The sequence below is a fragment of the Gopherus flavomarginatus genome, chromosome 4 (assembly GCF_025201925.1).
Source record: "Gopherus flavomarginatus isolate rGopFla2 chromosome 4, rGopFla2.mat.asm, whole genome shotgun sequence".
Lineage (NCBI taxonomy): Eukaryota > Metazoa > Chordata > Testudines > Testudinidae > Gopherus > Gopherus flavomarginatus.
This window is the reverse complement of record NC_066620.1, coordinates 3541434-3554934: the sequence shown is the minus strand read 5'-3', so window position 1 is coordinate 3554934 and position 13501 is coordinate 3541434. Positions and strand designations below refer to the sequence as shown.

The 13501-nt window shown below is 47.2% G+C and overlaps 1 protein-coding gene across 1 annotated transcript in view; it reads right to left on the bottom strand.

The window, feature by feature from the left end:
- Nucleotides 1–12467, bottom strand: part of PTK7 (protein tyrosine kinase 7 (inactive)) — a 100619-nt gene extending 88152 nt beyond the window's left edge. Inside the window, exon 1 of the mRNA XM_050951182.1 lies at nucleotides 12240–12467. Within this exon, the coding sequence (XP_050807139.1) occupies nucleotides 12240–12279 (40 nt within the window). The 5' untranslated portion in view covers nucleotides 12280–12467. The remainder of the gene's footprint in view (nucleotides 1–12239) is intronic.
- Nucleotides 12468–13501: the final 1034 nt, after the last annotated feature.

Below are 13501 nucleotides of genomic sequence, written 5' to 3'. Positions count from 1 at the left end.
TAAAATCCCTGAAGAAATTAACACAATTCCCAACTTCAGACACGCCTCCCCCCATTGTATCTTCAATGCATGTCCCAGCACGTTACTTCAATTCAAGGGGGTTGTGTTTAACCCTAAAAATAAAAGAGCCCTTATTTACAGTAGGAAGATATTCACACGCCTACACCAACGTCCATTCTTCAGATAGGTTTCTATGAACAATCAGGTTCTGATTCTTCCTCATCATGGCGAAGCTAGGTATTCAGCTTTGACGAGGGATTTAATGCTGCTCGGTTTAATTCCTTGTTTATATAATCCACAGCTCAGCTCTTGGATGGTGGGCAGTTCAGTGCTGCTGCAAAGCCAGAACTGGGGTCTCATCAGTTCAGAGCAGCCCACAGGAGTATGGTGTTGGTTTATTTTTTAATTTCACAGCAATTGAGTTGTGAACAAAATAGCTATTCAGAGCCCAGAGGGATTTTTGCTCAGCTTAACCATTTAAATGGTTGGTACAAAGTCTGTATCATTCACAGAGAACACCTTTGATGATGGGTTCTCAATCTAGCAGAGAAAGGTAAAATCCAATGGCTGGAAGTTGGAACTAGACAAACAGACTGTAAATAAGGTGTAAATTTTTAACAGTGACGGTAATTAACCATTGGAAGAATTTACCATGGGTCGTGGTGGAGTCTCCATCTCTGATGTCTTTAAAACCAATATTGGATGTTTTTCTAAAGGATCTGTTCAAGGAATTAATTCAGGGCCATTCACTGACCTGTTTCATACAGAAGGTCAGACTATAGGATTTCAATTACCCGGAAATCTATGAACAAGAAAAGTCCTGTAAAATGGAGAGTAGGGTTAAAACTAGGAAAGGCCTGGATTCAGCTAAGCAGTATCAAGACATTAAATTTAGGAAAAAACTCTCCTTAACCAATCACGATCCTCAGAAGCAGGATGAATAACCTAGAGGGCACCATCACCACCAAACAGAAGATTCACTACATGGGTAAGAGCTAGTAATTTCAGCTGCATATTTCAATATTGCTCAGCTCAGATGCAAAGGATGTGCCCCCATGACAGCTGGGCCTCAAGTCAGGGGCTGGTCCTGGGCCAATTTCAAGGATGGAGAGCTAGGCGTGGGTAAGAGCAGGACTTGCACACTGATGCAAACTAGAAAATGTACAGAAGAAATTGACTTGGGCCATAATTGCTTTGCTAGTAATTCATATCTGGCATGTCAGAGTCTGCCATCGTGGGAAAGACGACAAGATCTAACCAAAGAGGCTAGGCTGGCGGATCAAATCCAAGTCACTTCAGTAACTAAAAGAGGGAAAGTGAGAAGAGGAAGGTGGAATGATCTGTGTAAACTGGATCAATCCAACACTTCCTCCAAAATGACAGTCCCTCTTTATTGAGCACACTCAACTGCTGTTGGGTGACAGCTCTTCAGTCAGGAAAGGAACAATGGAGAAACCCTCCCTCTGGGACCTATGAGACTGATCACCACCAAATAAATTCTGTATTTAAGGCCAGCCTTCCTATTAAAGCGGTCACAAAAAGCTGAAGTTTGGATCTACATTTACAATGGCTTCAAGTGTGCACATGGGACAATCTCACAAATACTGCAGTTAGTGAGCAGGCAGCACACAGACAAATACAAAGAATATATTTAGAAAAGAACTTTAGCAGAGCAACACAGAAACATCAATAATTGTCTTCTTTGGCCCAAAATGAGAAAAAAGCCCAGCCACGAAATGCAGCGTGACTGTGCTTATGACAGAACAAGATTTATGAGCAAGTTGACGAAATACTGAGGCCTGTTGACAAGAGATTTTGCAAGTTTGTCAGGGAAGAGACAATACAGCTTTTGTAAAGGAAAATCATGCCTCTCTAATCTACTAGAATTGTTTGTGGATGATCAGAAAAATATGTGGACAAGGATATCTCATCAATATAGTGTACTTGGACTTTCAAAAAGCCTTTGATAAAGTCCCTCACTAAATGCTTTTCAGCAAAGTAAGCTGTCATGGGATAAGAAGGAAGGTTCCTCTCATGGATCAGTAACTGGTTAAAAGAAAGGAAACAAAAGGAAGGAAAAAAATAGCTTTCAGACTGGAGAAAGGTAAATAGGAAGGTGCCCAAGGGATTTGTATGGGGACCGGTGCTGTTCAACATATTCATAAATAATCTGGAAAAAGGGGTAACCGGTGAGGTGGCAAAATTTGCAGATGACACAAAGTTACTGACGATAGTTAAATCTAAAGCAAATTGAAGAGTTACAAAGAGATCTCACACCACTAAATGATGGGGAAACAAAATGGTAAATGAAATTCAATGTTGATAAATGCAAAATAATGCACACTGGAAAACATAATCCTAATTACACATACAAAACGATGGGGTCTAAATTAGCTGTTACCACTCAAGAAAGATCTTGACGTTATCATGGATAGTTCTCTGAAAATACCTGCTAAATATGTACTGGCAGTCAAAAAAGCTAACAGTGTTAGAAACCATCAGGCAAGGGACAGATAAAAGAGAAAATATCATAATGCCACTATAAAAATCCATGGTACGCCCACACCTTGAATATTGCCTGCAGTTCTGGTCAATCTCAAAGAAGATACTAGAACTGCAAAAGGTACAAAAGCAATGAAAATGATTAGGGGAATTGAGCAGCTTCTATATGAAGAGAGATTAGAGAGACTGGAATTGTACAGCTTAGAAGAGAGATGACTAAGGGGGGATATGACAGAGGTCTATAAAATCATGAATAATTTGGAGAAAGTGACCAGGAAAGTGTTATTTACTCCTTCACATAACACATGAACCAGTGGTCACCCAACTAAATTAATAGGAAGCAGGTCTAGAATCAAACAAAAGGAAATATTCCTGCACATAACGTAGAGTCAACCCATGGAACTCCTTGCCAGGAAAGCTCCAACTCATGTTGGAAAGCCAAAAGTATAACTGGGTTCAAAAAACAATTCGCTAACTTCATGGAGGATAACCACTGATGGACCTTATTAGCCAAGGTTGTCAGGGATGCAATCTCATGCTCTGGGTGTCCCTAAGCCCCTGACTACCAGAAGCAGGGACTGGATGACAGGGGGTGGATCACACAATAATTCTGTTCGTTCCCTGTGAAGCATCTGGCACTGGCCACCGTGAGAAGACAGGATACTGGGCTAGCTGGACCATTGGTCTGCCCCAGCATGGCCGTTCTTATGAGAATGAAGAGCTTCCAGTCAGAGCTCTGTCAGGTTCTGAGCACTAAAACCAGATTCCCAGGCTGCTGTGAGCCAGTCAGCAATTCCGGCACTAATTAGTTAAACAAAGCTGCATTTTGTGCTTGCTGCCTCCAAATTGCACGTTATTTCCAGTCCAATAGCAGCGCCCAATCACAGCTCCTCACACATGAAGAGTAAAGCTGGAGCGCCGAATACCATTCCATCAGACATGCAATGTTACCCCCCTCCGACACATTCAGCTTTATGCAAACACCAAGCTCTGTAGCATAAACAGACCAGGACTACTGTATATTAATGTATTTCCTCTTCAAGGAACAGATGAGAAGGAAGTGAATATTTCCCAAAGGCAGTATTTAAAGGTGTTGATTATCTTGCAACAAAAATCCAGAGCTGTTTGAGAGGGTAACAAAACACTTAGACACACAGGTGCACGCACAGGAGCCTTGTGAAGCAGGCCTGAATGGCTCACCCACCAGAGAGAAAGAAGGCTGCCTGGGCTCATACACCTGCAGGGAGGAAGAGGCAGCTGAGCGTAAGAAGCGTTCCATGCTCCTATTCATTAGGTAGCTCCTTTATCCAGGACCTGCCCAGAGAGGCACTTACCAGTCAGGTGACTGGTACAGTTTAGCTCTCGATATGGCAAGGGAGCCCCACGGGGCGGGGGGGAAGAGGAGAGAACGGAACAGGAAAGGGAGGCTCCATTGGTCTGAAGAAGAGAGCAGCAGCTAGAGAAGAGATGCCCAGCCAAAGGGGAGAGGGGAACACGGAGGGGGCACTGCAAACGTCCTCCAGGGAAGGAGCAAAACCTGCTTTCGATTCTTAACACTGGAGATCTCTCACAGCATTGTGAATTGCAGAGGCTTTTTATAACACGTCATTGAGCTTCTCAGTTTCGCTGCATTTCTCTGGGCAGCCTCTCCCAGCTCCATCAGACATACAAACACACACAAACCCAAATCAACAGGAGGCCAGGAGAACTGGAGCACATAGCCGAAAGGCCAAGCTCACTCGCCAAGTCCCTGCCGGAGTGCTCATCCGCAGTGATGGCTACAAAAAAGTCATTTTACCACTTGTAACTTGGGTCTTATTTTTACATTTGAACCCCCCTTTGGCTTGACCTGAATGACTGTCTTGCTGGGACCCTTGTCCTTACTCCCCACACATCCTCCTTACTGTTTGCCACATGATGCACCAGGGCTGAGTTCGGACTCGGAGCCCCATAAAAAAGGTACCCTCGTCTACGTCTCTGAATCACCTAACGGTATGTCTACACTGCAGGAAAGAACCTGAGGCAGACAGTCTCGGAGCCCGGATCAACTCAATTGGGCTCATGCTAAGGGGCTAAAGATTGCAGTGTAGATGTTTGCAGGGGGGGCACCACAGAGCCCGGGCTCCCGCCCAAGCAGGAACATCTGCACTGCAACTTTTAGCTCCATAGAGCAAGCCTGAGACAGCTGACCTGGGCTCTGAGACTCGCTGTCACAAGGTGGATTTTTGGCTTTGTTTGCCCTGTAGACATACACTTTTGGCTGTTGAAATAACACAGGGTAGAACATAAGTTTCAGTGGGGTTATGTTTTTGTTTTTTACCCAAAATGTTTATCTGCAGTGGGTTTTCCCTGAATGGCTTCACTGGAGAAGCAAATTTACACAAGGCGGGATTCACGGATCTGAGAGTCACACAACACGTACAGGGGCTAGAGAATCTGAGCTTTTATTTCAAAGGGTCAGCTTCTATTGCTCCTGGTTCTAAGGAAAGCCTTCAAAATGCGAGATCGAAGTGCTGCACATCAGCGTTGGTTTCCCAGATCTATGGACAGGGTGAAATACTGGCTCACAGAGGGGCAATGATCTCTCCATTCCCCATCACCACCGTGTCTGCACATCTCAACCTTTAATGCATTTACCCTCCACAGCCTCTGAGGACGGTGCCATTGTCCCCAAATCTCTGTGCCTTGGTCCCTGTTTGAGAGTTGTCCAAGATCACACAGGCAGCCAGCCGTGGAGCAGGAAACCGAACTCAGGTCTCCCTACACCCTGGCCAGCACTCCATCCTTCTTCTCTAAGGCAAGAACTCCCTCCATCCCATTCATCTCACTAAGGTGAGACCTCTAAAGCACTGAGAATCTGAGCAGATGAAAACATGAAGAGAGCGGGAGGAAAACAAAACAGGGATAGAAGTTGGGAGGGGCCATGAGGAAGAAAATCTGAAGATGCAGAGAGTAGGAAAGAGGAGACAAAGGACAAGCAAAGGGCAGACAAACAGTGATGCTGGCAAGAATGCTTCCTACTAAGCGCTGCCAAGTTAGACAATCAGGTGCTGAATAAATCATGGTAACTAAAATGCAGTCAATATGTAAGGACCAGATTCTACTCTTGAGGTTTGGGCAAACTTCCCACTGACATCACAGTGGGGGATCTGTGACGGACTGATGGTCGTACACAGGCCTAAGTGTATACCCCTATCCATGGGATTACGGAGGTGCTGGTCCCAACTCCATACTCCAGGTTGTGTTACTTAGAGTTCAATTTACCAGCAACTTTCAATGAGATTTTCATTGAAAAGTTTTTTAATGGCACAAGCCAAATCACACAAAATAAACACTGAGCATTATTTGAAGTTTTCATGATGGTTTGATGAGACCTACAATATCACTTATACATCAAGAGCATCTACAGAGCATTTTGCAACTTTAGACATAGCGGCAAAGCAAACCCGCAGAATCGGATGACAAGCAGCACAAACACCAGCAAACCAGGCATTAAAATCTCACCTCTTCTGTTTAAATTCCCAAGCAATTTACTATGGCCACACCAGAAATGCCACTGAACACCACTTTAAAAAGAAGCTAGCAGCGAGCTTATGCAAGATCACTTCAGGCCCATAACCCAGGTTTCTAACATAGAATCATACAAAGGCAGGGCTGGAAGAGATCTCAAGACATCATCTAAACAAGACCCTGTGCACTGAGGCAGGACCAAGTAAACCTAGACCACCCTTGACAGGTGTTTGGTCCAACCTGTTCTTAAACACCTCCAATGATAGAAATTTCACAGTCTCTGTGGTAACCTGTTCCAGTGCTTAACCATCCTTAGAGTTAGAAAGCTCTTCCTAACATGACAAATTCCAGTCATATCCACTGCACCAAATGCCTTCCAGAGTGACTAAACCCGCTGGGATTATCCCATCCCTAGCTACTATTACCCACAGCCCTCTCATCGCCAGGGACAGGGTTCAGGATTCATGATCACCACTGCTGACTAATACATAGCATGTTACACTCAAGGGTTATGGGTGTTAAGTCAGTACTCATGTGGTGAGCCCCTCTGTCACCAATCCACAGAGGATGAGAGTCTGACAGGTCTTAACTTGAGAGCCTGGCTTTTCAGCAGAAGCTGTAAAGACTCACATAAAACCTTAACAGTGACCTCAGCAGCATTAAGGCAGAATAACTTTCCAAATGCACATGATACGCACAGTCAGACGTGCCGATCTGTTAATGCCTTGCTGGACAGGACACGTTTGATGAAGCTGGGCACATATTGCTTTTGGGTATCTTTGGGAGATGGAAATGAAAGCCTTCTGGAGCACTGGAGTGTGTTATTGACAGCGCTGTAGGTGATGTGAAGGTGGCAAGGAATGCGCAAGTCTTCCCTCTTGTTATTTCCAGGCTGTTAAGGGCTTGGGGAGATGGACCTGAACCGCCCCACCCTGTACTGCCACTAAGTAGTTTTTAATTGCTAATCAAAAATAGAATCTGACACTCTCCACACACTCAGCTAAGACTTATCAGAGCCTGCTGAAGCCCCTCTCCTTCGTGACATCACAAGTACTCCCCTCCCCAGCCTAAGCAGGGCGCCAAGTCAGGGACTGGTATTGGGCTAATTTCAAGGACGGAGAGCTAGGCCTTGTCTATGCAAGGGATGCGCCCCCATGACAGCCACCAGCAGAGCTGCCCCAGGTCACTCCTCTAGTATGGCCAGATAAAGTCACAATCTGCACCACAGGCGCTGACCCTTGCTTGAAATCAGAGTAAACTCTAGCTTAGCCTTCACGGCACGTTAAGGCCTTGCCATGGGAACCACCTGGTGGAATTCTACGACCTATATTTCACACGAGGTCAGACTAGATGGTCCCCACAGTCCCTTCTGGCCTTAAAGATGGATGAAAGCAAGTAAATTACATGCAAAAAAAAACCCTATGGTAATATAATGCTGAACATGCAAGTCAGTCACAAAACAGCCAGTAAACGCAAGAGTTCAGAGTCTCAGCAAGAACACTAACTTGGTTCCACTACAAAGCTGCAATTTCTATTACTTTGTTTCTTGTTAACTATATAAATACCTTCTTATTTATGCTATGGAGCACATACCGGGACACACCATATGTCTTATGGGATCAAGGTAATGCAGCTGTTGGCTTAACTGCCATATTTCCTGTGTGATTTTACTGTATTATCTTATCACTGCATGAATACTATTTGTGCATTATAAATGTGTGCCTTGCATTTCACTAATCAGACTCTCCAGCAACATGAAGCCTTTGCTTTCTGAGGCCCCATGTATGAAGTAATTTTTATTCATGAAGCACACTCGGAGGTCTCTGCAAAGCATAAAGCTTGGGGACAGCACAAGGAGGATTGTGTTAATCAGTGTTTTAGGCACCTGCCTACCATGCATCCTTAGTAATTCTTTTCAATTCCTCCTGCTAAACTTGATAAAGCAATACAAATTTGAGCTGTGAAGTGCCAGCTTCAGAGAGAGTGCTTCAGTGTGTAACCTTTGCAGACCATTTAATGTCACCCTTTTCACTATATGTACAATGCCCACAAGTGTGATGGGTGCTTTCCTGATCAAATAAAAAGACACAGCCCCTACCTTGCCAGACAAAGGGATCACCACACAAAGAATGCAATTTGCACTAACAAGCAGGCAATATACTCAAGCCTCAACCCAGTGCAAGTTCCTGCAGGGAGAACGGCTGCTTTTACAACTTAACAGCTCATTTATTTCAAAAGCCCCTGGTATTCCACCCACAATGCTCACGTTGCTGCACTGTGAGGTAACTAATCATACCAGATGAATCTTCACTGCACTCTTGTAGCAGTTATCCGGTTGCATGCGTGGCTTCTTGCCACTCTTTCCTGTTTGAAGAAAGAGCCTAGTACTTAAATATTTCAGATACTTAATACAGCCCCACACTGCATTAGCTACGTACTGGAAGAATGTAAATAGCAGCTCTTAAAGTAACATTTAAAACCAGCAACAGGAGGTGGTTACCAAACTTTTCCGATTGAGCATTTAAAAGCACTGGCGGTTGCTGGAGTCCTGACATTTCCAAGGGCTCCAGTTGCTGGTCTCTCCGCTCACATCTGGTTGCTCCCATTGTTACAGACGGGACTGTTCATCAGATCTTAATTACTAATTAATCTGGGGGGGAAGGCACTGTCAGATCAGAGCAGGGCCCATCTGCCCTGTCTCCAACAGTAGTCTTTACCTGGTGGTTTAGCTAGAGGAAGGTACAAGAACACACTCCAACTGGGTAACTGGAATAACCTGTCCACAGAGCAAGTTTCTTCTTACCCCTATCAGTTAGAACCTACATTATGCTATGAAGCAGGAGGGATTATCTATTAGTTACCTAATATAACTAGGTATTGTCCTCCATATGAACATAATCCTCTTCTGAATCCTAAATTTGTTACTTCAAGTTTTAAGTTTTTTAAAAAATATAAGAAGTTTCATACAAAAAATGTTAACATCTTAAGTCTGCAGAATCAAAAGCTGGAAAAGGCCAGAATTAAGGTTGCCAACGTATACTGCCTTGTGCGTATGTATTATGATACAGCCTTCAACTGCATGGTGACATGCCAAATACCTCATTCCACACACAGAATGGATGATGCTGATTTAATTGGCCCCAGACCTTATTTGATAAGAACAGATTTTTTTAAAAGTCAGATGATACATAGAGTACGTTGTTAGCAATAACCCAAATGCAGGTGACTAGATTTAACAATACGGTTTAGATATTAGAATCTGAATACTCAGGTACATCCCTCATGAAAAGTTGTACAAAGTGGTGGTGGCAAGCAAAATACACCAATGAGTGGAGATTGTCCCTCAGTAATTGAGAATTAGGTAGGTTGTCCTTTTAGAAAATACAATCCATGAGGGAAATATTTCAGTTACTTTCCTGACTGTGCTTCTCATTACACACTATTCAACCCCTGCTCTGAATACAGTTAGTCTCCTCAAGGGCTTTTCTATGGTGCTCATCGCTACAGTGTCTGAGTGCTTCACAAAATCTTCACAACACCCCTGTGAGAGGAGATATATGTGTAATTATCCCCATTATACAGGTGGGGGACTGAGGCACAGAGAGATTAAGGTCATAAGTATCCACTAACATGGGTGTGCAATCTGACACACCTAGGCACTGGATTTCTCACAGTAGCATTGTGTAGCACTTTCTTTGTTCAGAACACAGCTCCAATTGCTTTCAGTTGGAAGTGTGAGCATTCAGCACTTCTGCAGATCAGAGCCCAGGTGGCTCAAGATGGATACTCTGAAAATGGGGAACACTTAGTGGCCATCTGTGAAAGTTTTCATTTGTGACTTGCCCGGTATCATACAGAAACTCTGTGGCAGAGGCAGGGATAGAATCCAGGGCAGCATTCAACTTGTCTTTAGCATGAGGCGATCCTTTTTCTTCCTGCAGGTCCCCGATTCATTCACCACATACCTTCCAATTCTGCAACAAATGAAGCAGAGCTCCTAACAGGCAAGTTTCATTCACTACACAATGCACAACCCTAATTCATTCCCTGAGCAATCTGTCCTGCGGAAAAAAATAGGATGTGATCATGTAATTAAAGATGGAATCATAATGCATATGCACGAAGGGGCCAATTTAAGACTCTCAGCGGACCTTAATTTTGGCATTTCCTAGCTTTTCCATGTTTACTTTGCAACTTTCATGTTCTCTTAACGCCAGTGTTTTTATGCAGTTTGTGTATTTATTACACACTGATCCTAGTACAGGCTTTTGGAGCACCACACTAGTAACCTTTTACTACAGTGAAAGTTGGCCATTTATTCCTCTGATTTCTTATCACTGCTTTCTAATAGGACAGAACTTTGCCTCTCACCCTGGGACTACTTAATTTCCTTAATGGACTCTTGTGATGAACTCTGCCAGAGCCCCACTGGAAAGTACAAATAAAATTATATCATTGGTATTGGAAACATACCTCCAAAAATACATTAATTCTCTCTAATGCACATTTCACAGTGTGTTAAAATAAATAATTTGACAACTTAACTCACACATTAGAACGCTGTAGATATTAAAAAAACAAAAGCTGCCTGAGTCATCCAAATAACATAAGCACTGAAGAGTCTGGAAATACTCTGCCAGGAACCCCACATGCTATAAAGCTAAGTATTTGCAGATTCATGCTTAGATTCCCGCCCCCAATAACAGCCTTCTAAGGTCCTCACTTTCAAAACTATGCTTGTGGTTATAACTAAGCGTCACAAGCAAAAAGCTTAGCCACTGTGGAATTAAATTTGCTGGCAGTCAAGACAGCCCTGTGCTCCTCAAGCCCTTCTAGAATATTAGAGTTTCCTTCCCAAAACTTAAAGTCTGGAAAACCACGAAACGCTGAGTTAAGGTCCCCTTACAAGGAAAAGCAAACCAAAATTGTTAGAAAATGCAGAGCTACAGGACACTTCCTACATATCACAATCACACCACCTTACTGCTGCCCTTGGGGAAATAGCAAGAGGACCTGGGAATATCCAGTACCTTACCCTCCCATTCTCTGTGCCCACCTCCATCCAACACAGCACTCCTGTTCACACAGCCAACAGGCACAGCACCTCTGACCCAGGGAGTACTTGCTGCTGGTTTGCAGAGATCGCACTTTATGCAGAAGCTAAAGGAGGGTAAGAGGCTGGCACCTCTCTTATGGACATGTCAGGGTAGGGATCCAGGGGGGCAAAATTCAAGAGGGGAGAGTAACCTGACCATAATACACATTTCAAATCCTAAAAACATGCCAGCTAAACCCAACTCCCTCTACTCTCACTTCAGGTCTTGCTAGTTTAGAACGAAGTTCCAAATTGCAAGATCTAAAAGATTTTTATTAAAGCTGATACAGCTTGAAACGATTGTTTCCAGGGCACACAGCCATCCTGCATCAAGCAGTAACACTGGGTGAAGGGGATAAAAAAGCAAGTCTTCACAAGTGGCCACACGGCTTCCTTTCGGTCTTTAGCCTAGTGCTATGAGGGAGCAGTCCATGCCCTGGGTTCCCACTGCTTTGCAGGCCTGTGCTCAGCTGAAGGACTCCCCATTAACGGGGAGGCCCGGGACAGAGGGAAAGGAGCAGGCAGGGGTACATCATTTGGAGAGCTGGCACGAAGAGGACTGGTGGAACAGCCGAACATGAGCTCCAGAGCAATGTGGCCAAAAGGGTGACGGTGATCCGGGCCCGTACGAACTAACGGAACAAAGAACAGCGCAGGGAGATGTTCTCTCCGCGCATGAGGCAGGGAACGGTTCCGCTGGCCACGCTTCCCAAAGGATGCGGGACATCTGGAAAGAGCCACAAGAATGGCTCCCAGCCCACAGCACACACCTCGCCCCAGAAACGTGCAGAGCAACGTCCACGGCACCCACCGAGCGAGGTCACCGGCGGAGTGCTGCCTGGAAACGAGAAGCTCTTCACGCGGAGAAGCAAACGGCTGGGGAGCGACCCGGGGGGGCCGCAGCGCGCTCCCGGGGAGAAGGGAACGATCCAGGCCCCCGGCCCGGGGAACAGCCTCCCGCGGGCCGGGCTGGGGAGAGACCCGCTCCTGCCGGCCTGGGCTCTCCCGGCCCCGCTCCCCCAGTGAGCCCCGAGTCTCGGGCCCGGCTCCCGGGCCGCTCTCCGGCTCCGAGCCGGGGGGAAGCACCGGCCGCCCTGGAGGTCCTGACCCGGCCCGGCCGCCCCGCACTCACCGAGCAGCAGCAGCAGCCAGAGCCCCCGCGCCGCCTCCATCGCAGCCCGCCGGGTCCGCGCCGCCGCGCTCACTCCATGCCGCCGCCCCGCCCCGCCCCGCCCCGCCCCACACAGGAGGGGCTTCCGGCGGGGGGGGGTCCGCACCGGAAACCGCCCTGATCAGCGCCACGACCCCTGACCCCGGGGAGGCGCCGCGACCCCCTCTGGAACGCGGATCCCCTCCCCCACCGCGGGGCCGTCACCTAGCAACTGCTCTCCGGCCCCGCCCCTTAGCGACAGACCTCGTCCCTCCCCTAGCAGCTGACCCCACCCCCAACCCCAGCCCATAGCCACAGACTCCAGCCGGCCCCGCCCCTAGCATCTGATCACGCCCCCAAAGCTACTGACGTCATCCTGGCTCCTCCCTTAGCAACTGATCCCGCCCCATAGGGGCTGACGGTCACCCTGGCTCCTCCCCTAGCAACTGACACCCCTGGTCCATCCTCTGGCCATTCCCCTTAGCAACACATTTCCCTCCTCCCTCCCCTAGCAACTAACCCCCATCCCCAATCCCGTCCCTTACCTATTGACCCCCTCCCTCCCCAGACCCTCTCCTAGCAACTGACCCCCCCAGCTCCACCTCCAGCCCCACCCCTTAGCGACTGACCCGGGGGTCCTGCCCTGCCCCTTAGTAACTCACCGCTCCTCCCACAGGACCCTGCCCCCAGTGACTCACCCCACCCCAGCTCCTCCCCTTAGCAACTGACCCCCCCATGGGCCCCACCCTAAGCAACAGACACCCCCCACTTACCCTGGCCTGGCTGGATACACTGACGCCCCCCCGCCCCGGCACGCAGTACGCTGCCACCACCCCTTCCCCAAGGCCAGATCAGGGCAACAGCACCCACTTGCTCCCTGGAGGGCACCTACTCTGGACTCCTGGCTCCCAGCCATCACCTCCCTGGGGCAGAGGCCTGCATCTCGTGCCCTCGTGGCCAGGGTCTGAGCAGGCTGCACTGATCTGCTGATACCCCAGTAAGCCAGACGGCCTAAGCAGAGCAGGGTCTGCACTCCGCTGTCTCCTCCGAGGCTGGGAACAGCATCGTTACCGACAGGTGAGTTATAACACAGCTCTCTCTAAGCAAGCACACGTATCTGAACGGTGAAAGCATTACAGGGAAAACAATCAGAGAGCTGACGCCTACGGTGGAACACTTACCAGACGTCCCCTCAGCTCCACCAGGGGCTCGCGTAGGAGTCAGTCTTTCCAACTCCACAGGGG